This window comes from Lathyrus oleraceus, chromosome 7, assembly GCF_024323335.1.
Source record: "Lathyrus oleraceus cultivar Zhongwan6 chromosome 7, CAAS_Psat_ZW6_1.0, whole genome shotgun sequence".
Classification (NCBI taxonomy): Eukaryota; Viridiplantae; Streptophyta; class Magnoliopsida; order Fabales; family Fabaceae; genus Lathyrus; species Lathyrus oleraceus.
In genome coordinates, this window is record NC_066585.1 from 228,614,277 (window position 1) to 228,642,082 (window position 27,806).

Below are 27,806 nucleotides of genomic sequence, written 5' to 3' on the forward strand. Positions count from 1 at the left end.
CTCTTCATCAAATTCAACATCAGAATCTGTTGATGTAATTGTCTGTACCGATAAGGTAGAATTGGCTCGGCACCTTTTATCATTATCACTAAAAGTATCACGTTTTGAAAATTTGCTTGAGAATTGAAATAGCAACAGTCTTAAAGATGATTGACACCTTTTTCCTTTTTTAGGTTCTCTGTTGTGTCGTACTACCTGGCTGTTGCAATGCTTGAAATGTGGCATCTCGTTGCTAAATGAATCATCAGTTGTACAACGCTCAATTGCTGTAAATTGTTGGCAATGTTGCAGGATCGGTGCCGACTACAACGCTCAATTGCGTACTGGTTTGAGGCAGCTCACGTCATAACGAATGGTAAGCTTCCGAAAGCAGTTTCGGTTGAGGTTCAATGGTTTGTTATGGACGTTTGGGTTCAATTGTGTACTGGTCTTGTTTGGACTTGAGAGGCAGTGATATCCCATATTCACCTGTTATGTATGCATATTTGATTGTGGAGATTGGTGGAGCTAAATTATTTATCAACAATTCAAAAGCTACCGAAGAGGTGGATTCCCACTTGAAGAAAGCAAACGTAGAGATCATGTCATACAATTCAGTTATATCAGAAATTGGAAATTTGGCAGCCCACGGTGTCGCTCTTTGGTCGGATACTTCCTCTGTTAATCCTGCTATCGTAAATGCCTATGAACCTGCCTGCGACAGATATTATCAGAACTAGAAAAGTAAGCACAAAACTAGGAGCAAAGGTTTTGATAAATCAAATGAGAACTTGGGTGTCCCCTTTATTGTCTAGAAATTATCCCCTGTTTCTCTAGCAAAGGCCATAAAAAATGAAGTGGAGCTGAAAGGACTAAAATTGAAACATCGCAAGAACCAAACCCTTCTCAATAGTCAGGCAAAGCACTGGCAGCAAACTAACTTCCTGCATGAAAAGTCGCGGAAGAATTCTTCAAGAACTAAGCCATGAACCATTCAACCCTCAACCTCCTTCAAAATTGTGACAGAGCTAAAATTGAAACATTCCAACTCTAACAAATTCATGAAAACATGAACAAGCTAATGCACCAAAGTTCCAAAACGCAGCCGATACGAACTTCCAAAATACAGCAAGCAACCATGACACAAACGCTACTACCGCCGCTGCAAGCCAAAGCTGCTATCATTGGAGATAATGTCATTGTAGGTCACACTGTTGTGTTACAAGGATGTATTGTTGAGGATGAGGCATTCATTGGAATGGGCGTGACCTTACTTGATGGTGTGTATGTTGAGAAACATGTCATGGTTGTTGCTGGAGCTCTTGTCAAGCAGCATACCAGGATCCCCTGTGGAGAGGTTGAGGAGGTAATCCAGCAAGGTTCCTGAGGAAGCTTACAGAAGATAAAATGGCATTCTTCTCATAATCAGCCTTAAATTATTCCAAATTGGCTCAGGCTCATGCTGCTGAAAATGCAAAACCACTGGACGAGATTGAAACTGTGAAAGTTCTTGGCAAGAAGGTTGTTCGTCCTGGAGATGGTTCAGTACTCGGCGCTGTTCAAGACACACCTCCAGAGATTAACCTCCCTAAATAATGTTGTGGAAAGCCTGTTGCAGCTGATGTTGGGGGAAAGTTTTATGGAAATATGCCGCTCATTTGATCAAACATTCAAAGACCATTTTGATGGCGTGAGACCCGGTGGTGATAAAATTTATACTGTCTTTGACAATCAACTCCCAGCTCATATTATAGCTCCAGAACAAGGATATTATTGTCTCATTGAATCCATTGTTGATGTGAATCATTCCCTACTAGAGGACCTAGTTCACAAAGTTGTTAGTGAGACTCGGGACTTGAAGCAATAGCCTGGTTTACGAGTTGAGTTTGGGGCTGCAGCTATCGATTAACTGGACAAAATGGAATAAGAGCATGCTCTTTTTGTGTACCATCAGATGTGGCTTGCTGGAATGCAATTGGGCGCACACACTTTCGCTACCCTTGTCAAGGCTTGCTCTCTTTTAACGACAGTAGAACAAGGGAGGCAAATCTATGTAAATGTTATGAAGTTGAATTGTGCTTGTCATCCTTTTGTGATGGCCTCACTAGAATTTAACAACCTATCAACTAACATTTTTGACATTCACTAACTAACACTAACAAATTTAGTTTAACAGAATATAACAGAGTCATGCTTCTAACTGTTGTTCATATAGCCTCATGGAAAAGAGGGTAATCTGTGATTGATGTTGCGGATATAGCATCCATTACACACCACATATTGGAGTTGCTATCCTCTTTCACCTGTTTGGTTGTTATTAGGTTACACAATTTCTCATTGCATGCTCATCAACGGTGATTGTCGGACCTGTCGCCTCTTATTATTGGGGACATGGTGAAGCATCACCAGAAATTCCTTTTATTTCTGTCTTTTCCTCCATGAAGAGGCTTATACGATACAGTCTCGGTTCTCTGGCTCTTGGCTCTTTGAATGTATCATTTGTAGAATCAATCCGCTTCCTGCTCGAATCTATTCGCCGCAAACTGAAAGTCTCCAGTCATGCACCTGACAACTGGTTTCTTTTTGCAGGTTTGGACTCTAACAGCACCCTCTGTGCAAGTTACAAGTGAAGGATCAACGGCTGCAAGCAACGCTGTTGGGTCATGAAGGTAAACTCCATTGGTGTTGTATGCGTCACAATGGTAAGAGAAATACACCTCTAAGATTCCGGTCAGGTATTGAGCAAATTTTCCTTTTGAACTTGCTAACTTTTCTCGATCAGAACCTGACAATACGACTTGGTGAGTAACATTTATTCCAACTGCCAATACATCTGCACCACTTGTGAATACAACATTAGCAGCATCTGGATCACCAAATATATTTGCTTCAGCAGCTGGATTCACATTGCCGTTTACTGCAAAAGATCCACCAAGCAGAACAATTTTCCCGATGTTCTTAGCGAATTCCGGGTCCATCTGTATAGCCAAAGCAATATTTGTAAGAGGGCCCAACGCCACCACAGTGACTTTTCCAGGGTCAGCTTTCGCAAGAATTCAGTAGCTGATTCTTCAATGGGTTTCCCATTTGGTGGAGGAAAGTTTTGGTTGCCAAGTCCATCTGCACCATGAACGAAATCTATAATGCGAAGTTTCGTCCCTTTAGTTAATGTGACATGGGATCCTTCAGCAACTGGTATATCAATTCTTCTAGCAACTTCCAAAAGATGCAAGGCATTTCTGGTAGCAAGAGTAGTGTAAACGTTTCCATAGATAGTTGTAAACGTTTCCAAGGAATATAGCCATAGCATCATCAATTCCAGGGTCGGTGTCAATTATGATCTTCTTTGTAAATGGATATTCAATGGACAATTATGGGTGAATTTAAGGTTTAATGGATTTGGGTTGACTTTGGTCAAAGTTGACCAAAAAGTCAACTATTGACCAAAGTCAACAGTTGGTCAAAATGTCAAAATTTGTATTTTCTTGTATTTTCTTGTATGGACTCACATGTAATGGTCTACAATGACATGAAATAAATTGAAACGGATTAACAAAATGGTTTGAAGTTGGTTTTCACAATTGGTTTAGTCATGACTTGAATGTTTGACTTTTGAAAAGAAAATAACTTGACTGATAATGTGTATGAACAAAACCATGAAATAAGACCATAAGGTTATAGTATCCATGAACCAATAACATGACTGGCAAGTGGTTAGAAACACAAGAAACTTGGTTGTTCAGATGACCCAGACCATAGAGGTATCCACAATCACAACACCATGACTTTGGATCAAAACCAAACCTCATAAAAAATTCAGGAGCAAAATCGGGGTATGACAGTTGCCCCTATTTAAGCGTCTTCAACTAGAGAATATGAAGCAGGATGTTCTTCACATGATCGTAGTGGGAGATGGTTAAATACTAAGAAGACCCGGATTTTGATCATGAATCCCTATGAAACAATGCCTGTCAGCATCGTCAAAGAAGCAATCTCAAAAGAAGAATCCATCTGGTACGGTGAAAATCGGTCTGAGTACCGAAACGGGAAGTTGACCTGAATACCAAAATAAATGGTAACACAGGAATACCCATGGCCTGAACGCTGCATATTAGTCTGAACACTAAGCATCGGAATATGAGAGTATCAATGTTGGTCTGATCACCGGAAATCTGGTCTGAACACCACTTCGATCTGGAAATCGGAAGACTGGCCTGAATGCCACAAGTTGCATCGACTTGATCGTCAGAAACTTCTTCGATCTGAAAATCGGGAAAGACTGGCTTGAATGCCACTTCGGTCTGGATATCAGGAAAACTGGCCTGAATGCCACTTCGGTCTGGATACCGGGAAAACTGGCCTGAATGCCACTTCGGTCAGGATACCGAGAAAACTGGCCTGAATGCCACTTCGGTACTCGGCGCTGTTCAAGACACACCTCCAGAGATTAACCTCCCTAAATAATGTTGTGGAAAGCCTGTTGCAGCTGATGTTGGGGGAAAGTTTTATGGAAATATGCCGCTCATTTGATCAAACATGTCAACTTCCATCCTGCTGGGGAAAGACAAACCTTGCTGAGGATGCACTCCATCGAACCCGAACTGCTTGGAGATTACCCTGCTAGGGGAGGCAACCCATTCTTATCTCTACTGGGGATGATTTTCTCCAAACCCGATCCGCTTGGGGATAATAAGTCATGAACAAACTTCAGTCTGAGCACTGGAAACAAACTTCTGGCTTGTCACTTGGGATACCGAGAATGTTTTATGCTTGCATGCGTATGTTTGAATTTTACGATGGCGTAATGCTCCGTGAAAACGGAAATGCTACGCGATTTGGGAGGATGCAATGCAATATGATTCTACATGCAGGGATGCGAAATGCTGGGGAAAATGTCAAGCTGAAGCAAGGAATCCTGTTGGGGTAGTGATCACAATCTTCTGGACCCCGGCACTACTGTTGGAGATGCACAACATAATGAACTATGTGGGGAGATGACCGGCCGCGCGGTGTTCTAGTAATGGCGAGATACCGAGGCTCTGACTGGGGAGAGAACGGCGCTGTAAAACTGTTGTTGGGGAATCAATAGTGGTTCTGGCAACCATAATCTACGAGAGATGACTCAGCAGGGGGAGGCAAACACCGATACGGTACCGAGGTTATGCTTCCAGGAAAGAGATCATCGATCTGGGATTGAAAACATCGATCTGGCATCGAACTCTGAGGAGCAGCTGCTTCTGCTGGGAAGGTACAGTCTGGCACTGTCAACTCCGCTGGGGATATACAGTCTGGCACTGTTAACTCTACTAGGGAGTGTATAGTCTGAAACAACCGCTTGGGGAGTACAGTAGTGAGAACCTGCTAGGGATATTAAGGAAATGCCCCGAGTGTACCTGTTCTGAATAGACGATCCAAAGCACTTAAAATTTACAGCAATTTTAAATGTTCATTGAGCATGTACCTGTAAAGCCCTTATGTTTCATGATGCAATGTTTATCAAAAATTCGGACGTCATTTTTGCAAACAAAACAGTAAAATGAAAATGAACACATAGATGTACTGAATAACATGACTTTATTGATTGAATGGCCTCTGAATAGGCATTTACATCAGGAAGCAATCCCTGGAAAGAGGTAATTGCACAAAAGATAAAATATAAATTAATCTAATGGCAATGTGAAATGGATTTCTATTGGGTTCCAATTCTGCTATGACTTGCTCGTCTTCAAGATCCTCCAGATGATCAGCCTTCTGAAAAAGGTGATTAGATTGTTTCTATCCTTTGAAAGTTTCCAGTCATTGACATGAGATGAGATTCAGAACTAACTCAGAACGCAGTCATTCGCTAAATCCCTAACTTTTGCCTGGATTGCCCTTTTCGGGTTTTCAATCCACCGGGATACCCATTTTTGCCTAAGTTGCCTTTTCAGGTTTTCAACTTACCAGGTGTACGATTTTTTATTTTTAAATCCCTAATTTTTGCCCAAACCTTTTCATTTTCTTGGTTCGTCGGGATGCCCATTTTTGCCTGGACCATTCTTTTTACTGTCCAGCGGGTCTATTTTATGCGAAGTATTTTTTAACTGCGTCTGAGTTTACCGGGGAAGTGAAGTCTTCGCCATCCATCGTTGCGAGCATTAAGGCCTCACCATCGAAAACCTTGGTGACGATATACGGTCCCTCATAGTTAGGGGTCCACTTGCCCCTGTGATCTGTTTGAGGAGGAAGGATCCTTTTCAACACTAAATCTCCGACTTGGAAACAACGAGGACGCACTTTCTGATCAAAGGCTCTCTTCATCCGACTCTGATACAACTGCCCATGACAAATGGCTGCCATTCGCTTCTCTTCAATAAGACTCAACTCATTGAACCTTGTCCGAATCCATTCAGCTTCATCTAACTTGACGTCCAACAGGACTCTTAGAGAAGGAATCTCCACTTCAACAGGTAGGACTGCTTCCATACCATACACCAGGGAGTAAGGGGTCGCCCCGGTCGACGTACGTACTGAAGTACGGTACCCATGTAAGGCGAAGGGTAGCATCTCATGCCAATCTCTGTACGTAACGACCATCTTCTGCACAATCTTCTTTATGTTCTTATTTGCCGCTTCAACAGCACCGTTCATCTTAGGGCGGTAAGGGGAAGAGTTGTGATGCTGAATGTTGAAGTTCTGGCACAACTCCTTCATCATTTTGTTATTGAGATTGGAACCATTATCAGTAATGATTCTCTCGAGAATCCCATAGCGACAAATGATTTCCTTCTTGATAAAACGGGCAACCACATGTCTGGTGACATTCGCGAATGATGCTGCTTCGACCCACTTGGTGAAATAGTCGATAGCGACAAGGATGAAGCGATGCCCATTGGAAGCAGTCGGCTCAATCTTTCCAATCATGTCAATGCCCCACATAGCAAACGGCCACGGCGAAGACATCACATTCAGAGGATTCGGCGGTACATGCACCTTATCAGCATAAATCTGGCATTTATGGCACTTCCGAGCATACTTGAAACAAACTGATTCCATGGTCATCCAGTAATAACCCGCCCTTAACAATTTCTTAGCCATTGCATGTCCGCCGGCATGAGTACCGAAGGAACCTTCATGAACTTCATGCATTAACATGTCCGCCTCGTGTCTGTCCACGCATCTGAGCAAAACCATGTCGAAGTTCCTCTTATACAGTACATCGTCTTTGTTTAAGAAGAAACTACCTGCCAATCTTCTCAAAGTCTTTCTGTCATTGTTGGATGCCCCTGCAGGGTACTCTTGATTCTTCAGAAAGCATTTGATGTCATGATACCAGGGCTTGTCATCGACCATTAGTTCAGCGGCAAACACATACGCGGCCCTATCAAGGCGCATAACATCGATACTAGGAACATGGTTCCACCGAAACACCTTGATCATGGAGGATAGAGTAGCAAGAGCATCTGCCATCTGGTTCTCATCACGAGGTATATGATACAGCTTTACTGTTGTGAAGAAAGTCAACAGTCTTCTCGTGTAATCTCTATAGGGGACCAGAGTGGGCTGGAGAGTATTCCAATCACCATTCACTTGATTGATCACTAGATCTGAATCTCCAAAGATGTCCAGAGTCTTGATTCTCAAATCAATGGCTTGCTCAATACCCAAGATACAGGCCTCGTACTCAGCTCATTGTTGGTGCACTCGAAAGTCAGACGAGCGGTGAAAGGCATGTGGGCACCTTTCGGAGTTGTAATGACAGCACCAATTCCACTTCCTCTGGCATTGACGGCCCCATCAAACGTTAAAGTCCACTTTTCATCTGGATCAGGTCCCTCCCCAACAACTGGCTCTTCACAGTCTTTCATCTTGAGGAACATGATGTCTTCATCTGGAAAATCAAACTTCATCGGCTCATAGTCTTCAATCGGTTGTTGAGCAAGATAGTCTGATAGAATACTCCCCTTGATGGCTTTCTGGGATGTATACTGGATATCATACTCTGTCAATACCATTTGCCAACGAGCAACCCTTCCGGTGAGAGCTGGCTTCTCGAATATATACTTGACTGGATCCATCTTGGAGATCAGTAAGGTTGTGTGAGTCAGCATGTATTGTCTCAATCGCTTAGCAGCCCATGCAAGTGCACAACATATCTTTTCGAGCATTGAGTATCTCGACTCGCAGTCTGTGAATTTTTTACTCAGTAGTAGATGGCATGCTCCTTTCTACCTGTCTCGTCGTGTTGACCGAGAACACAACCCATGGAATTGTCGAGTACCGTTAAGTACATAATCAGCGGTCTCCCTGGGACTGGAGGCATAAGGATAGGAGGATTCTGCAAATACTCTTTTATCTTCTAAAAAGCCCTTTGACAATCGTCGTTCCACCTGATAGCCTGATCTTTCCTCAGCAATTTGAAAATTGGCTCACACGTGGCTGTTAGGTGAGAGATGAACCTTGCAATGTAGTTCAACCTCCCTAAGAAACCACGGACTTGCTTCTCCGTTCTTGGCTCAGGCATTTCCTGTATTGCTTTCACTTTGTCAGGATCCACCTCAATCCCTTTTCCACTAACAATAAAACCCAGTAGCTTCCCAGATCTCACCCCGAAAATGCACTTGTTCGGATTAAGCCTCAGCTTGAATTTCCTTAACCGCTCAAACAGCTTCTGCAGATTCACCAGATGTTCTTCTTCTGTCTGAGATTTGGCAATCATATCGTCCATATAAACCTCGATTTCATGATGAATCATATCATGGAACAGAGTCACCATAGCTCGTTGATATGTTGTCCCAGCGTTTTTCAGACCAAACGGCATCACCTTGTAGCAGAAGGTGCCCCACGGGGTTATGAAAGTTGTCTTCTCCATGTCTTCTGGTGCCATCTTGATTTGGTTATAACCAGAAAAGCCATCCATGAAGGAGAATACCGAGAACTGAGCTGTGTTATCCACCAAAACATCGATGTGAGGTAATGGGAAATCATCTTTAGGGCTAGCTTTGTTCAGATCCCGGTAGTCGACACACATCCGTACCTTTCCATCCTTCTTAGGTACCAGAACGATGTTTGCGACCCATGGCGGATAATTGGTAACCGCTAGGAACCCTGCATCCAACTGTTTCTGCACTTCTTCCTTTATCTTGACAGCCATCTCTGGTCTTGTTCTTCTAAGCTTCTGCTTGACCGGAGGACAACCTTCTTTGAGAGGCAAGCGGTGTACCACGATGTCTGTGTCAAGCCCTGGCATATCCTGATAAGACCAAGCGAAGACGTCAACATACTCTTGCAACAGTTCAATCAACCCCTTCTTCACATCGTCTTCCAAGGCAGCCCCTATCTTGATTTCTTTCTTGACGTCCTCGGTGCCAAGATTAATCACTTCAGTAGACTCTTGATGCGGTTGAATGACCCTTTCCTCTTGTTTTAACAGCCTGGCAAGTTCTTCAGGGAGTTCACAGTCTTCATCACCCTCTTCTTCAGCTTGGAAGATTGGACTTTCGAAGTCGAAGCGAGCCATAGCAGAATCGTTATCAATAGGATCCGGTGATGTGCATCTGCATGAGTGATGATATGTGCTTATGAGTGTGAAAGAAAAAGTGGAAACTAAAACAAAACATTGCCATTTTTATTTTGGAAAACTGCAAAAATAGAAAGACAGGGAACGGAATATTTGAATGCAAAAAGACGTCCTTTATTTATGATAAAAAATGCAAGTGTCACATAGATGAGCCCTACAATGAGTCATTACGCCCTGGGCGGAACGTAAGACTTGGACATGCATGAATAAACAAAGAAAAATTACTCCTCTAGAAGAGTGACTTGGACAATTTCCTCGAAAGACCAATTGTTGATGACTTCACCCGGGATCCTCGGACGCACCCAGTTGTCGATGTCGCAATCACTATCCCCATCTTCATCGTTGATTGCAGAGATCTGGCCATATTGGATGACGCCGGTACTGGAGAAAGTAATCGGCCCCTGACGAGTCTGAAGTGCTGAAGTTGTAGAAGTCAGCGCTGGTTGATACCCAATCCCGAACTTGTCGTCCTTCATTGGTAATTCCAACAGACGTCCCCAACCGGGAGCAACACCTGAATCCACCAAGGCTTGCGCCTGCTTGAAAGATGAGACAGGGGCTCCTGCTTTAACCCCTTCCACCGGAGCTGCATCCTTGATCAGGATGTCCTCTTCACCACAGACGGTGACAATTCTTCCATTGACTGGGAACTTGATCTTCTGATGTAAAGTTGAAGAGACTGCCCCAACATTGTGACATGTTATGGGATATGCAAATGCACTGACATGTTTATCAATTCCAAAGGGCATTCTACCCCCTTGATTCCAGTCTCACATTTGATAAACAGTGTAAGAAGAAAACCCCGACTAGAATCGAGAAGAAGATATGAACCCCTGGGAATAGATAAACATGTGTTAAATGATATGAATGCAAAATGATGTGATGCAATGCAGTGACATGGAAATCAGGACTGCTGTATCTACTTGAACATCTGTCGGGTTGCACTGTCTGAAGAGAAAACCCACTGAAGAATACAATATAAGATCAAAACTCTGCTCCAGAAAACCAGGTTGGTTGGAGGTTAAGGTTCCCTGAATTTAGCCCGCCCCTTACTGGTAGGTTCTAAGAACAGAAGTTTGCCAGCTTTAGCCCTTCAGTCGAGAATAATACGTTTACCACTGAAGGTTTGGCATTATTACGGGATAAAAGACCTCTGCTGACTCCCCTCAACAGGATATCCTAAAGCAAGTTCCCAATCTCGGGGTCCTCGAATTAAGCAGCGAGAATGCGCCCACCAGAGCTAACATAAACGCGTCTCGGAGGAGAGGCCTCGACTGAGTTCTCGGGAAATGGTCACCAGAGTCGACGATTTCTAAAGGAATACCTGTCGTTATGGAACACCCATAGGACAAAATATATCCAACAGAAACCTCGTCTGGAATGTGGGTCTCATGAACGACTTAACATAGCAACATGCCACGCAAGCCTCATGACTATCCACTCTAACACCTATGTGTACACTCAAGCCTGGGTAGTGGGCTTATCTCTCATAGAACAGTCCCAACCCAACAAACAAACAACCCACAGAACCCACAGATACAACAAACATATGTACATGAATGCAATAAGGTAAAGTAGGTAAATGCTGAAAATAAATAACTGTACAAAAGAATAAACACCCAACAAACAAGAAACCTAGAAAAGCTAGGAGGGACTCGCTTAGGGAAACCGTATCCCCAGCAGAGTCGCCAGCTGTCGCAGCCTGAAAAATACAGTATGCGAAAAAACAACCGGCGAAGGAGGAATGACAGAAGAGTCGCCACCGTGCGTTATTTATCCCAAAGGAGGGAAAGGAAACGCTCGAAGTAAACCTGAAGAGAAGGAAAGGAAAAGACAAGGTCTCGCAACCAAATCTTGGGTTCGGGAGTCGATTATGCGAAGGGAAGGTATTAGCACCCCTACGCATCCGTAGTACTCTACGGGATCCACTCTTGTTTGTTTCTTGTCTAAAGGGTGTGTGTTTATCTAATGTACTATTTACTAAAAGAGAGGGTCAAAGAAAATGACTCGCACGGATGTCGCATCCACTGCATACGTATCTCATCTGAATATGAGAATCAGAGTCTTCGTAGCTCGGCTACCTATGGGTGAAGGATAAGTGTGCTCGCTAAGACATCGAGTCTTATGCCTACGTATCTCATCGGGAATGAGAATCAGAGCAAAACATAGTTCAGCTAACTACGGGAACAAAGGTCTCGATTGCAACTAGGGCAAGAGAAAGGGAAGGTCTCGATCGCAACGAGGGCGAGAGAAAGGATCGCAACAAGGGCGAAAGCAAACAAGGATTAGTTGTTAGTCGTTAGTCAAACTCGACAAGACATCGCATATTGTGCCTACGTATCTCATCTGAACATGAGAATCAGAGTTGTCGTAGTTCGGCTACATAGGGATTGCCATCTGAATATGGACTTACAAAAGGAGGACACCAGTTGTGTCAAAGGAGAGTGGGCAATGTGTTCACGTCCTAGCAGTAGGTGTCGCAGCTCGCTGAATCGAGTCTTAGGCGGTTACCTCTTTGCAATAGAACGGACTACATGCCACAAGATCGGAGACGCACGGAAGGTCTAAAAGAAATGGGGAAGCTCTGCCCTAAAGTTGTCATGCAATATGTACTTAGGCGTTAGGATTTACAAACGGGAATATCTACCTAATGTTAGCATGCAAAGAATATGGGAATCTCACCTATCATACAAAGGGTTCTATCTAATGGGTGCTACCTAATCGGAACAAGAATTGACGAGTGGAGCAAGGAGAAATGTTAGGGATAAAGGTTTGATTGGTTGGATGTGCTTTGAGTGATGGCGAGAGCCAGGATTGGCGAGATATACATCTCGAATCCTAGCCTCAGGAGTGCATGGTATACACCATGTTCCATTTCCATCCTTATTTGCAAAAGTGTTTAATAGAGAATTAAGTGCTTTGAATTTGATTGAGAAAGGGTTTGGAGAAACCGCATTGACAATTTTAGGCGATGGCGAGAGTTAAGATTGACGAGGCATACGTCTCGAATCTTAACCTCAGGAGTGCATGGTATACACCATGTTCCATTTCCACCTTTATTGAAAAAGTGTTAAATAAGAATTAGGTATTTTGAGTTTTTGTTGTGAAAAAGACTTGACCTAGATCAAGTATTGATGGATGTTTGAGAAAGATTTGAATGAGTGTTTGAGAAAACAAAGTGAGTAAATTGGATGATGGCGAAAGCTAGGATTGGCGAGATATACATCTCGAATCCTAGTCTCAGGAGTGCGTTGATCGCTCGACTGTGTGAGTCGAGAATGGGATACAAACTGCAAGTGCACAGTTCTATCGCGTAGTTTTAAAAGATATCGATCCCACAGGGACTTATGAATCGATATACCGTTATCTAAGGTTACTACGTAAATCTAAGGTGAAAATGTTTGATTGTTTGGGTAAAAACTAAGAGCTAAACTAAGATCTAGATTAAATATTAATAAAACGGATATCGGTATGTAGTTCGTCAAAACTAGGGAATCAAGTCTTTGTCGGTTTCTTGGTTTTTAAAATAAATCGTTTCAGTTAACTTTATTGGTTAAAGGTTTTATCTCAAACTCTCGCTCTGTTGAATAAACCATGATTTTATATTAATGTAGCTGTCACTTATAATTAAGTCAAAAACCATATTTTGAAAACAATAAAGTTGCAGAAACTCTTTTTAAGAAAACAATGACCGTTTTAAACACCCTTATCTCAAACTCTCGCTCTGTTGACTTAGGTTATATAATTAAATCCAAATGCTTAACTCTCGTCCTCACATTCAATCTTTAAAAATACTTTTTGGAAAAGGTCAGAATTTAATTAACTCTAAAACTTGCTCTCGCCCTGATCTAGAATTAATGCCTAACTTACACTGTCCAGTTAAAACCTCAAACTCTCGCTCTATTGATTTTAACTTCTTTATGTCCTTTACTTTTGTAAAAAATCTTGTTATTAAACCTGTAAGTTGAGACCGTAAAAAGATTGATTTTAATTTTAAGTTTAAATAGACCGACTCAGTCTTGACCCCTTATTCTGCTTACTTTACATACCGATATCTAGGCGAATTAGCCAGACATGCTAAATAAACAAGAATACATATCATGCATAAACAGACTCATTCCAGGCAGATAATATAAATAAATAATAAAACAAAACATTAACTAATGATTAAAGAACCTGAATGCGTAATACAATAGTCTTGAACACTCCACCACAAGCCGATAGGATTTGTTCTTGGATTCTTCAATTAAGCAATAAATTAAGCCAAGGAAATAAAACTAGGATCTAACGTAAGGTTAGATCCGATAAAAAGTTACACAATAGTTTCCGGTGTAGAAACTATTATGTGAAAAATATCTAAATGCTAAAAAAAAAGGGAAAGGTAAATTGCAAGGGAAAAAGAATGTAGAACTTTCAAAAGAAATAAATAAAATAAACGATGTTAAGTTGCTGGAAAAGAAAAAATAAGCAAAAGCGTGAAAAGAAAATTGGCAAAGCTTCGGCAATATGAGCGTGGAAAAACCGAGGAACCCTTTTAGGTTTTAGAAGTAGCTATTTATATTGGTGCTGGCAACTGCTTTTCCTTTCCCAACGTCTTCAACGTGGCTAAATGCACGGCGTGGATATAGGACACAAACTCCTCAACGTCTCTTCAAGTCTTCTGAGGGCGTTACTTGCGCCAAAAAAGTAGTGGAACGGTGTGACGCTCGTCACACCATGTGTGACGTCCGTCACAAGGCTGCTTTACGTGACGCTCGTCACGTACCCTGTGACGTCCGTCACAGGCACAGCATTGGTGACTTGTGCGCTTTGGGCTGGGCTTTGGCATTTGGTTCCTTTTTTCTCCTTTTTGCACCTCCTTTTCTTCCATTTTCACTTGTTCTTCAAAATAGACTACCTGAGACAAATAGGAAGAAAATACCACGTAATATCTCATAAAATGCAGTAAACCAAAATAAATAGTCATAGAATTTAATGGAATTAAGTCCTAAAATATGATATAATTTCGTGTTATCAAACTCCCCCATACTTAGATCTTTGCTTGTCCTCAAGCAAAATTCAGTATAGAAATCGTTTTCAAAAATTTAGCCAGGCGAAGTTTCAAAACACACATCAATTCGTAATAGGTTGCAAATGGATTTTTGTTTAGAAGCAATTTGAGTTTAATCTTGACATCAACAACTACCGTTACAACTTAGATAACCCTACCTTATGCAAATCAGTTCAAGTAATGCCATTATAGCTATCCTAGTTCCTTTACTTTTATTTCACCCGCTTTCATTCTAGCGAAATCACATTAAGCCCTTTATCTCTTCGCGCACATAGTGGAGTAACCGGTTAGTGATTATGATCCGCTTTTAGCTAGAAGTTCTGGTACATAAGTCGGATAACTTCGTTATTCAGTCCATTGCAAATTGTGGGGGATCGAACCGTAGTCCGCCCTACCGAGTTCAGTACCAGATACCTACTGAACCAACTCATAATGGATCTTTCATATTGTGCTTTTGCATGATCTGCAACCTTTAGATTAAATGATCTGGTAAGGATCACCTAATTTAATCAGTACATTTCCTGATATATATATATATTTTTTATGTTACTTTGAGAATCATTCACTTATATTCATCGGCTCTCCACGTAGTTTGCTATTAAGATGGTGCTGACTTCTTGTATAAACTACTCGGGGTTACTCTAAAGCTAAAAGTTCGAGGAATCGGTATAATAGGTACTTATCCTGATCTAACATGTTGAGGTTCTCAGAGCGTTGTTATGGTAATGATTTTTTTTTTGTCTTGATTTCACTCAAGTTTTATAAAGTAAGCAACCTTTATACTTATTGGGTGTGTTAAATTTTTTTTTTTTTTTTTTTGTTTTTTTGTTATTTTTTTTTTTTTTAAAACAGATAATAAGAAAGGGAAATAACAATGAAAGGGAAAATAACATACTTGAAAAATGGAAATGAAAAAACAAGTTTTCCCCCCCATACTTAAATTAAACATTGTCCCCAATGTTTTAAGGAAATGGAATACAATATGGAAAGGAAAAAGAAACTACAACTAAGGTTGTCTTCCGCCTCTGGTTCTTGGACCTGGTGATCTCTGACGTAAGTCTAAGTTGTCGAACCTGCTGAACAACTTAGTAAACCGCTGGTCGGTTATGGCATTCCTAGCGTCCTGTTGCTGTTGCATTTGACGCATCATCTGCAGCATTTCGACATTCTGTGCCTGCATACCATCGATAGCATCCATAATGTCGTCGTTGGTTGCAGGCCTTCTTCGTCGACGACGTTGGGAGGATGGGCCAGTTGTATTGCCGGAAGGGTTGAGCGGGACTGACTGTTGTGTAGGCGGATGATCACCTTGTTCCATTTCTTCAAACTCATCTGTTTACGGGTTTGTTTGTGAAGGCTCGGTGGTTTCGGGAGCGTTTAGATCGTAGAGGTGGCGGTCGGGGTTTGTGACATCAGTGAGGGCAGTATTTGGTAGAACAACGCTTGGGACTGCCTGGTTGTTCACCATAAGATAATATCCTCCGCCTACTCTGTTCTTAATCAAGCGGCTGGATCGGCAGTAGCTGATATCCATAGATAGGGGAGGTAGGGATTCTAAAGTTTGGAGTTTATCCCCTAGGTTTAGGCCAAGTGCGATGGTGGTGATTAAGCCACCAATTATAAAAGGTTGCCTGCCTCTAGCACATAAGGTGCGGATGTGATGAAAGAGAAAGGAGGCGGCGTTTACCTGAGTATCTGGTTCGAAGACGCACTGGAGGAAAAATAGTTCCTTTGAGTTGACCTTGCTGTTGTTTGGCCTTCCAAAAACTGTGTTTTGCAAGATGCGGATAAAGTACCGGATAGTGGGGTTATGTATATGGGAGAGAAGAAGTTCTTCCCAGTTGTAGGTATCTATACCGGAAATTTTCTTAAAAAGGCCAAAAACGCCAACTGTGTTCCAGTTTGAGGTTGGAGGGATTCTGGCATGCAGCAGACCTTCTGTGGGAAATTGTAGCATGGTACTCAATTGGTTTTGGGTTAAGGAGTACTCGGTGTTGAACATCCGGAAGGTTGCCGTACCGGTTAGAAATTCGTCTTCACCGGCGGGAGTGGTGTAGTCGTATGAACTTAAGAATTCTAGGGTTAGGGATGGGTAGGTGGGTTGATTATGAGTGCAAAGGAAGGTTAAGTTGGCTTGACGGAGCATCCATTCGATACCTTGGAGTAGGCCTAATTGTTGTAAACAAGGTAAATCGGGGTACCTGGTGGAAACGACGCCTCGCTGTTGGAAACGCTCGAATTGCTCCCTCTGATAATTGTCATCTACGGATCGGAAGATGATATTTCCGAAATTCTGATTTCCCGCCATTGTGATGGATTTTGAAGGAGTGATTTGGAAAGAAAAAGAAATTTATTGGATAGGAGAGAATTGTTTGTGGTGAATGAAGGAAGGTTTGGTGGGTATTTATAGGAGAAGAATTTAGAAGGTGGAAAGAAAAAGTGGTTGAAAAGTAATTAAGTGTGGTTAAATGAAAAATGAATGGGGGAAGGTAAAAAGTTAAAGGTGTAACGTTCGTCTCCAACGGCTCCTTAACGTTCACTAGTCTGAGGAGTGTTACGCTCGTCACAGGGGTGTGACGCTCGTAACAGGCAATAGGCGTGCCGTCCGTTATGGATAGTGTGACGCTCGTCACACATTCCTTTTTGGAAAGGCCTCAGTAGCGCTTCACAGAATTACTTTGGTTGGTGAATTTATATATATATATATATATATTTTTTTTGAATAAATCAAGAATGAATACTAAACAGAAATTAAAAGAATAATTAAGAAAGAAATAGGGAAATGATAATAATAGAATAATAAAATAACAAATTAATTTGTGGGTTGTCTCCCACTAAGCGCTTTGTTTAAATGTCGCAAGCTCGACAAAGAAACTGTTAAATATAATCTATAGGTCCTGGGGACGTTTCGTCTAAGTGTAGGATTTGCGAATCCTCGTTGGTTTCCGCATAGTGATAGTGTTTCAGACGTTGCCCGTTTACGGTGAACGGTTCTGTAGATTGTCCTTTTATTTCTACCGCTCCACTGGGAAAGACTTTAGTGATATGAAAAGGCCCTGACCATCTGGATCGTAGTTTTCCCGGGAATAACTTTAGTCTAGAGTTAAATAAAAGTACTGCGTCGCCTTGCTTGAAGATTTTCCTTGATATACGCTTGTCATGCCATTGTTTTGTTCTTTCTTTATAGATTCTGGCATTTTCATAGGCGTCTCTTCTGAGTTCCTCTAATTCGTTTATGTCAAGGATTCTCTTTTCACCGGCGGCTTTATAATTCAAATTTAGGTTTCTAATAGCCCAATAGGCTTTGTGTTCTAATTCTACCGGGAGGTGACAGGATTTTCCATAAATGAGCTTAAATGGGGTCGTCCCTATGGGGGTTTTATAAGCAGTTCGGTATGCCCACAAAGCTTCTGGTAATTTCAATGACCAATCTTTCCTTGAAGTGGCTACCGTTTTTTCTAGTATTTGCTTGATTTCTCTGTTAGATACTTCCACTTGTCCACTGGTTTGAGGGTGGTAAGGTGTCGCTATCCTATGTCTCACTCCATATTTAAGTAGTAGTTTTTCGAGTACCTTGGATATAAAGTGCGATCCACCATCACTGACTACTATTCTTGGGATGCCAAATCTCGGAAATATTATATTCTTAAAGAGTCTAGTTACTACTCGGGTGTCGTTTGTTGGGGAAGCTACAACTTCAATCCATTTTGATACGTAGTCAACTGCCACGAGTATGTATTTGTTACCGAAAGAGGATGGAAAAGGTCCCATGAAGTCTATCCCCCTCACGTCAAAAATCTCTACTTCCAAAATACCTTTTTGCGGCATCTCGTCATGTCTAGATATGTTTCCCGTGCGTTGACATCTGTCACACTCCTTAATAGCCGCATGTACGTCCTTCCATATAGTTGGCCAATAAAAGCCAGCTTGTAGGATTTTAGAGCAGGTCTTGGATGTACTTGTGTGTCCACCATAAGGAGCGGAGTGGCAGTGTTGGATTATATTTTCTACCTCTTCTTCGGGTATACATCGACGGAAAATACCATCGGGGCCTCTTTTGAAAAGTAAGGGATCATCCCAGTAATAGTGTTTTATGTCGTAGAAGAATCGTTTCTTCTGCTGGTAAGATAAAGTAGGTGGAACTATTCCGGCAGCTAAATAATTGACTAGATCAGCGTACCATGGTATGACGGATATAGCTAAGGTGGTTTCTACTTGCATGTCGGAGTTGTTCTCTTCCAAAGTAGCTATAAGTTTGTCATACGAGAAATCATCATTAATTGATGTTCTTTCCGGTTCAAGGTTCTCAAGTCTAGAGAGGTGGTCTGCTACTACGTTTTCAGTTCCTTTCTTGTCCTTGATTTCTAAGTCGAATTCTTGTAGCAACAAGATCCATCTTAGGAGTCTAGGTTTAGCATCTTTTTTTGTTAGAAGGTACCTGATAGCAGCGTGATCAGTGTAGACTATTATTTTGGCTCCTACCAAGTAAGAACGAAATTTATCTAGCGCAAACACCACTGCTAGGAGTTCTTTCTCGGTAGTGGCGTAATTCATTTGCGCTTCATCCAGGGTTCTGCTAGCGTAATATATAACGTGAAGCTTTTTATCCTTTCTTTGTCCTAAAACAGCACCTACAGCATAATCACTGGCATCACACATTATTTCGAACGGTTCATTCCAGTCTGGTGTCTGCATAATGGGTGCGGAGATCAATGCTTGTTTAAGAGTTTGAAATGCTTTTAAACAGTTATCGTCGAATATGAATTCAGCATCTTTCATCAATAGTCCGGTTAGAGGTTTAGTTATCTTAGAGAAGTCTTTGATGAATCGTCGGTAAAAACCGGCGTGTCCTAAAAAGCTTCGTACTTCTCTCACGGTTCTTGGGGGTTGAAGATTTTCGATTACCTCTATTTTGGCTTTGTCTACTTCAATTCCTCTGTTCGAGATGATGTGTCCTAAAACAGTTTCTTCTTGTACCATAAAGTGGCACTTCTCCCAGTTAAGTACTAAGTTTACTTTCACACATCGCTCAAGAACTCTTTCTAGGTTTTCAAGGCATTCTTCGAAACTTTGTCCATATACGGAAAAGTCATCCATAAATACTTCCATGATGTTTTCGAGAAAGTCGGCGAATATTGCCATCATGCATCTTTGAAAAGTTGCAGGGGAATTACACAGACCAAACGGCATTCGTCTATAAGCGAAGGTACCAAAAGGGCATGTGAACGTTGTCTTTTCTTGGTCATCAGGGTGAATTGGTATTTGAAAGAAGCCTGAATAACCGTCTAAATAACAGAAATGTGAATGTTTTGCTAATCGTTCTAACATTTGGTCAATGAATGGTAAAGGGAAATGATCTTTTCGGGTTGCTTTGTTTAGTTTCCTATAATCAATGCACATTCTCCATCCCGATTCGATTCGTTTAGTTATAGTTTCCCCTTTTTCGTTTTCAATAACGGTTATGCCTCCTTTCTTTGGTACAACGTGTACAGGACTAACCCATTTGCTATCAGATATAGGATATATAATACCTGCTTCCAATAACTTGGTTATTTCCTTTTTTACTACCTCACTCAGGATCGGATTTAGTCTTCTCTGGTGTTCCCTAGAGGTTTTACAGTTTTCTTCTAACATGATGCGGTGCATACAAATAGAAGGGCTTATTCCTTTAAGATCGGTGATGTGGTATCCTAGTGCGGTGGGGTACTTCCTTAAGATATGTAAGAGTTTTTCTGTTTCGAGTCTTCCTAGATCTGCATTAACTATCACAGGTCGTTCAAGTTCTAAGTCTAGGAATTCATATCTCAGATTTTTGGGAAGTGTTTTCAAATCAGGGGTTGGTTTGTTAAGACATTGCGTAGGGTCCGGTGTTATTGCTAGACATTGGTTAGATTTGTCCTCTAAAAGATAGTCTGATGATTTGTCTTCTCCTAACTCTGCTTCTTTTATGCATTCATCGATGATATCCATGAAGTAACATGTATCTTCTATTGCAGGTGCTTTCAAGAATTGGGAAAGAATGAATTCAATTTTCTCTTCACCTACTTCGAAGGTGAGTCGTCCTCGTTTTACGTCTATGATTGCACCGGCAGTTGCTAAGAACGGTCTTCCTAGTATAATAGGTGTAGTATCATCTTCTCTAATGTCCATAATTGTGAAGTCAGTGGGAATGTAAAACTGACCTATGCGTACGGGAACGTTTTCAAGGATTCCTACAGGATATTTGATGGAACGATCTGCTAGTTGCACGGACATTTTGGTCGGTCTTAATTCTCCCATTTCCAGTTTCTTACATATGGATAAAGGCATAACGCTAATTCCGGCTCCTAAATCGCATAAAGCTTTGTCGATGACAAATTTTCCTATGTGACAGGGTATAGAGAAACTACCCGGATCTTTGAGTTTAGGGGGCATGTTTTGGATTATAGCGCTACATTCGGCAGGGAGTGTAACGGTTTCGCTATCCTCAAGTTTCCTCTTATTAGAAAGAATTTCTTTTAAGAATTTAGCATATGAGGGCATCTGCGTAATAGCTTCGGTGAACGGAATTGTAACGTTTAATTGTTTAAGGAGATCAACAAATTTTCTAAATTGGCCCGCATCTTTGGTTTTAACAAGCCTTTGAGGGTAAGGTATAGGTGGTTTGTAAGGTGGTGGAGGTACATAAGGTTCCTTCTTTTCTAGGGTTTCCTTATTACTCTCTTCCTTTTCCTTAGGTTCACTTTCCTCAGTTGATTTCTTAGGGTTTTGGTTTTCTATCCTTGGATCAGACGGTCCTTCCACTTCCGTTCCACTTCTTAATATAATTGCATGAGCTTGGCTTCTCGGATTAGGTTGGGGCTGTCCAGGGAATGTACCAGTTGGTGCAGCAGTAGGTGCTTGTTGTTGAGCTACTTGTGATATTTGTGTTTCCAACATTTTGTTATGGGTAGCCAAGGCATCTACTTTGCTTGCTAGTTGTTTAAGTTGTTCGCCAGTGTGTATGTTCTGGTTTAAGAAATCTTTATTGGTTTGTTGTTGGGAAGCTATAAAGTTTTCCATCATGATTTCCAAGTTGGATTTTCTAGGGGTATTATTGTTAGGCATGGATGGATTCGGTTTCTGATATCCCGGAGGTATAGATGGGGCTTGATTTGGAGACTGTCCAGGTGCGTATAAAGCATTATTACTCTTATATGAAAATTTTGGATGGTTCTTCCAATTTGGGTTATAGGTATTCGAATAGGGGCTTCCTTGAGCATAGTTTACTTGCTCTGCTTGGATTCCTGTCAAGAGTTGACAGTCCGTAGGAGTGTGGCCTTGGATTCCACAGACCTCGCAATTCTGAGTTATAGCAACCACGGCGGCTGGAGGTGATACATTTAAACTTTCAATTTTCTGGACCAAAGCATCCACTTTTGCATTGACGTGATCAAGGTTACTTATCTCGTACATGCCAGTTTTCGGTTGAGGTTTTTCCACCGTTGTTCGTTCGGTTCCCCACTGATAGTGGTTTTGGGCCATGCTCTCGATAAGCTGGTAAGCATCAGCATAAGGTTTGTTCATTAGTGCACCACCTGCAGCGGCGTCTATTGTTAACCTGGTGTTGTATAGGAGACCATTATAAAATGTGTGAATTACTAACCAGTCTTCCAAACCATGGTGTGGGCAAAGTCTCATCATGTCTTTGTATCTTTCCCATGCTTCGAAAAGGGACTCGTTGTCTTTCTGTTTAAATCCGTTTATCTGGGCTCTTAACATAGCTGTTTTGCTTGGCGGAAAATATCGGGCAAGAAAAACTTTCTTCAACTCGTTCCATGTGGTGACTGAGTTGGAAGGAAGAGATTGAAGCCATCTTCTAGCGCTATCTCTTAATGAGAAAGGAAAAAGACGAAGTCGAATTGCCTCTGAAGTGACACCATTAGCTTTAACAGTATCAGCGTATTGAACAAATACGGATAAATGAAGGTTTGGATCTTCGGTAAGATTTCCAGAGAATTGGTTCTGTTGCACAGCCTGCAACAGCGAAGGTTTGAGTTCGAAGTTGTTTGCTTCGATTGCGGGCGGAGCAATACTTGAATGCGGTTCATCTTGCGATGGAGCGGCGTAATCTCTAAGAGCACGAGCTGGTTCTGCCATCTCGGGTATCGAAGGAAAAAGGTTTTTGATATCAGGAAGTTCGATAGGAGGGAGATTGTTTTCAGCACGATATTCCCGAATTCGTCGTAAGACTCAGAGATATAGTTCGATATCGTTGATTCGTAAATAGAGCGGTTCGCCTTGTGAGCGAGTGCGTGGCATACAAATCAACGAAAGAAAGAATAGAAGAAAAAGAAACCTTAGTCTCTACAGCGTAACGGAAGAGTTACGATATCGATTGAATAAAAGTCCCCGGCAACGGCGCCAAAAACTTGATCGCTCGACTGTGTGAGTCGAGAATGGGATACAAACTGCAAGTGCACAGTTCTATCGCGTAGTTTTAAAAGATATCGATCCCACAGGGGCTTATGAATCGATATACCGTTATCTAAGGTTACTACGTAAATCTAAGGTGAAAATGTTTGATTGTTTGGGTAAAAACTAAGAGCTAAACTAAGATCTAGATTAAATATTAATAAAACGGATATCGGTATGTAGTTCGTCAAAACTAGGGAATCAAGTCTTTGTCGGTTTCTTGGTTTTTAAAATAAATCGTTTCAGTTAACTTTATTGGTTAAAGGTTTTATCTCAAACTCTCGCTCTGTTGAATAAACCATGATTTTATATTAATGTAGCTGTCACTTATAATTAAGTCAAAAACCATATTTTGAAAACAATAAAGTTGCAGAAACTCTTTTTAAGAAAACAATGACCGTTTTAAACACCCTTATCTCAAACTCTCGCTCTGTTGACTTAGGTTATATAATTAAATCCAAATGCTTAACTCTCGTCCTCACATTCAATCTTTAAAAATACTTTTTGGAAAAGGTCAGAATTTAATTAACTCTAAAACTTGCTCTCGCCCTGATCTAGAATTAATGCCTAACTTACACTGTCCAGTTAAAACCTCAAACTCTCGCTCTATTGATTTTAACTTCTTTATGTCCTTTACTTTTGTAAAAAATCTTGTTATTAAACCTGTAAGTTGAGACCGTAAAAAGATTGATTTTAATTTTAAGTTTAAATAGACCGACTCAGTCTTGACCCCTTATTCTGCTTACTTTACATACCGATATCTAGGCGAATTAGCCAGACATGCTAAATAAACAAGAATACATATCATGCATAAACAGACTCATTCCAGGCAGATAATATAAATAAATAATAAAACAAAACATTAACTAATGATTAAAGAACCTGAATGCGTAATACAATAGTCTTGAACACTCCACCACAAGCCGGTAGGATTTGTTCTTGGATTCTTCAATTAAGCAATAAATTAAGCCAAGGAAATAAAACTAGGATCTAACGTAAGGTTAGATCCGATAAAAAGTTACACAATAGTTTCCGGTGTAGAAACTATTATGCGAAAAATATCTAAATGCTAAAAAAAAAGGGAAAGGTAAATTGCAAGGGAAAAAGAATGTAGAACTTGCAAAAGAAATAAATAAAATAAACGATGTTAAGTTGCTGGAAAAGAAAAAATAAGCAAAAGCGTGAAAAGAAAATTGGCAAAGCTTCGGCAATATGAGCGTGGAAAAACCGAGGAACCCTTTTAGGTTTTAGAAGTAGCTATTTATATTGGTGCTGGCAACTGCTTTTCCTTTCCCAACGTCTTCAACGTGGCTAAATGCACGGCGTGGATATAGGACACAAACTCCTCAACGTCTCTTCAAGTCTTCTGAGGGCGTTACTTGCGCCAAAAAAGTAGTGGAACGGTGTGACGCTCGTCACACCATGTGTGACGTCCGTCACAAGGCTGCTTTACGTGACGCTCGTCACGTACCCTGTGACGTCCGTCACAGGCACAACATTGGTGACTTGTGCGCTTTGGACTGGGCTTTGGCATTTGGTTCCTTTTTTCTCCTTTTTGCACCTCCTTTTCTTCCATTTTCACTTGTTCTTCAAAATAGACTACCTGAGACAAATAGGAAGAAAATACCACGTAATATCTCATAAAATGCAGTAAACCGAAATAAATAGTCATAGAATTTAATGGAATTAAGTCCTAAAATATGATATAATTTCGTGTTATCATGCGTGGTATACACCACGTTCCACTTCCATCTTTATTGAAAAAGTCTTGACTATGAATTAAGTTTTTTTGATTTTTTTTTATTATGAAAAATGGCTTGACATTGGATCAAGCATTTGATGAAGTTTGGAAGAACTGGAATGGAATAGGATGGAAAAAGAAATGAATTGATTTGTTTATTGAGAAAATACTCGACGTTGGATCGAGTCATATTTTTTTTTGTACTTTTTGAAATTGTTGATTTTATTCTTGTGTTAGTAGCTAGCTAAACAACCAAAGAAATAAAATAGTACAGGATTATTACGCATCGGGGAGTGGGGTACATTTTGCCAAATGGGGATTCAAAGTATTAGAATAATTAAACCGGGCCCAAATAATAAATAATGCAATGTATGAGTGTAAATGCAAAGGAACCATCTCATTGTAAGAAGGCCCAAGAGTAAGCCATGTGAAGAAAATAAATAAAACAACAAGTTATATTTACAACACACTTAAAAATTAAATCGAAAAAAAGATAAAATCGGGATTTGCACGGATGGAAATTGAGGGACACATAAAACCTAAATAATGTGCTCAAAGTCGGTTTGCGCATGTTGACAATAATTGAAATGTCATATGCGATTAATCGAAACGCGGCGAAATACTATCAATATATCGATAAAAATAATCATGGATGAACAACATGGAAATCGTTGAATCCATAAATTAAAATCGATGTTTAACATTAAAATCAACAAGTGTTTTAAAAAAGGAGAAAAAATAAAAATAAAAGGTTCAAAATAATAAAAAGTGGCAATAATAATAAAAAATAGAAAATATGTTAAAATGAAAAATGTTGCAAACCAAGGATCGAACCCAGAACCTAAGGTTTACAAAAGCACCTCTTTACCAACTCAACCAGGTAGACATCCTTGTCATAAGATCTCGTGCGCTAACAGATAACATAAAGAAAAACGGACCAAGCCCTTTTAAATAAAACAAAGTTGAAAACAGTAGCAGAACTCAACAAGTTCATCTTAACGCACAGAAGTACAGTTTCTTTCCATTTTCAATATCAAAGATTTAACAGCAAGATATTATCACAAACAAACAGTATTGCTAGATGAAATCGAATTTGAACAACAATCATGGTTCCCTCAGAAGGAAGCAAAGCAGAATCGAAACATAGAAATAAAGTTCGGAAAGGAAGCTAACCGGTTGCGGCGAACTCGACCGACGAATGTGAGTAAGCGTTGCCTTTCAATTCTCTCCTTTTCTTTTCTGAATGGTAGCCACCAATCCTCTTCAAAATTAGGGTTTTTCAGCTCTCTTTGTTTTGCAGAATTCGCCTCCAAGTTTTTCTGTGAACAGTGGCCGCTCAATTCTCTCTCCCTTACTGATTCTCTTCCTCTCTATTTATCTCTTGCAGATAGGGTTTCAATTGGTGCCCTTGGTATTCCAGAAGAGTAACTCTGCAAAGCACTTTGGATGTTCAGAAATTGGATTGACCTCTTCGATGCTATGTTCGAAAATGGTAACCTGAACCTAGCTTTCTCCAATTGTTTTGCCTGGATGCCAAATTGGGAATTCTTTGAAATTTTACTGCTTGGTAATTATTTTGTGTTTTTTCCCTTTTTACCGCAGTGAAGATTCTCTTGTAACCTTGAGGTTGTGGATGCTGCATTTGAGGATGAGGATGAGCATGAGGCTCGACATACGCCTGCTGGTATTGATTCTGGTCCAGGGTATTTGCTTGCTTATCATCTAGATGTGGTCCTGAGACCTGTATGCATTCATTCAATGCATCCAACATGCTTGCATAAATTTCTACCTCCGGCTCCTTGTGTAAAGCTTCCACCAAATTTGGAATTATATAATCAGACAATTGTTTTAAGTAAGCTGTGTCACGGCCTTGTGACTGCCCCTTCTCTATAGCCAATTTTACTGAAGACCACAGTACTGGCATAGCTGAAACAGCTGCTTTCCTAACTTCTTCGTGGAAATAAAATTTAAGAAGAGGAACCAATGTGGAAGCGACCTGGTCAATCCAAGGAAAAAAACCTTCCTTCAACTCATCAGCACAGCAACATAACATGTTACATGCTGTCGCCTTCTCCTCCAGGACACTAGTCTTAATGCCTATCCCTTTTGTCCCCGAGAGTGATGGTTTCAATGTTGTCATCCTCTTCATCAAATTCAACATCAGAATCTGTTGATGTAATTGTCTGTACCGATAAGGTAGAATTGGCTCAGCACCTTTTATCATTATCACTAAAAGTATCACGTTTTGAAAATTTGCTTGAGAATTGAAATAGCAACAGTCTTAAAGATGATTGACACCTTTTTCCTTTTTTAGGTTCTCTGTTGTGTCGTACTACCTGGCTGTTGCAATGCTTGAAATGTGGCATCTCGTTGCTAAATGAATCATCAGTTGTACAACGCTCAATTGCTGTAAATTGTTGGCAATGTTGCAGGATCGGTGCCGACTACAACGCTCAATTGCGTACAAGTTTGAGGCAGCTCACGTCATAACGAATGGTAAGCTTCCGAAAGCAGTTTCGGTTGAGGTTCAATGGTTTGTTATGGACGTTTGGGTTCAATTGTGTACTGGTCTTGTTTGGACTTGAGAGGCAGTGATATCCCATATTCACCTGTTATGTATGCATATTTGATTGTGGAGATTGGTGGAGCTAAATTATTTATCAACAATTCAAAAGCTACCGAAGAGGTGGATTCCCACTTGAAGAAAGCAAACGTAGAGATCATGTCATACAATTCAGTTATATCAGAAATTGGAAATTTGGCAGCCCGCGGTGTCGCTCTTTGGTCGGATACTTCCTCTGTTAATCCTGCTATCGTAAATGCCTATGAACCTGCCTGCGACAGATATTATCAGAACTAGAAAAGTAAGCACAAAACTAGGAGCAAAGGTTTTGATAAATCAAATGAGAACTTGGGTGTCCCCTTTATTGTCTAGAAATTATCCCCTGTTTCTCTAGCAAAGGCCATAAAAAATGAAGTGGAGCTGAAAGGACTAAAATTGAAACATCGCAAGAACCAAACCCTTCTCAACAGTCAGGCAAAGC

The 27,806-nt window shown here is 40.8% G+C and overlaps 1 protein-coding gene and 2 pseudogenes across 1 annotated transcript; 2 read left to right on the forward strand and 1 right to left on the reverse strand.

The window, feature by feature from the left end:
* The first annotated feature begins 1,117 nt into the window (after nucleotides 1-1,117).
* Nucleotides 1,118-1,575, forward strand: LOC127103080 (gamma carbonic anhydrase 1, mitochondrial). Its single transcript, XM_051040371.1, has 2 exons — nucleotides 1,118-1,345; nucleotides 1,435-1,575. The coding sequence occupies exons 1-2, from the start codon at nucleotides 1,118-1,120 to the stop codon at nucleotides 1,573-1,575; spliced, it is 369 nt and encodes a 122-aa protein (XP_050896328.1).
* A 911-nt stretch (nucleotides 1,576-2,486) lies between these two features.
* Nucleotides 2,487-26,986, reverse strand: LOC127103081 (probable uridine nucleosidase 2; annotated as a pseudogene).
* Nucleotides 22,222-22,321, forward strand: LOC127108757 (uncharacterized; annotated as a pseudogene).
* Nucleotides 26,987-27,806: the final 820 nt, after the last annotated feature.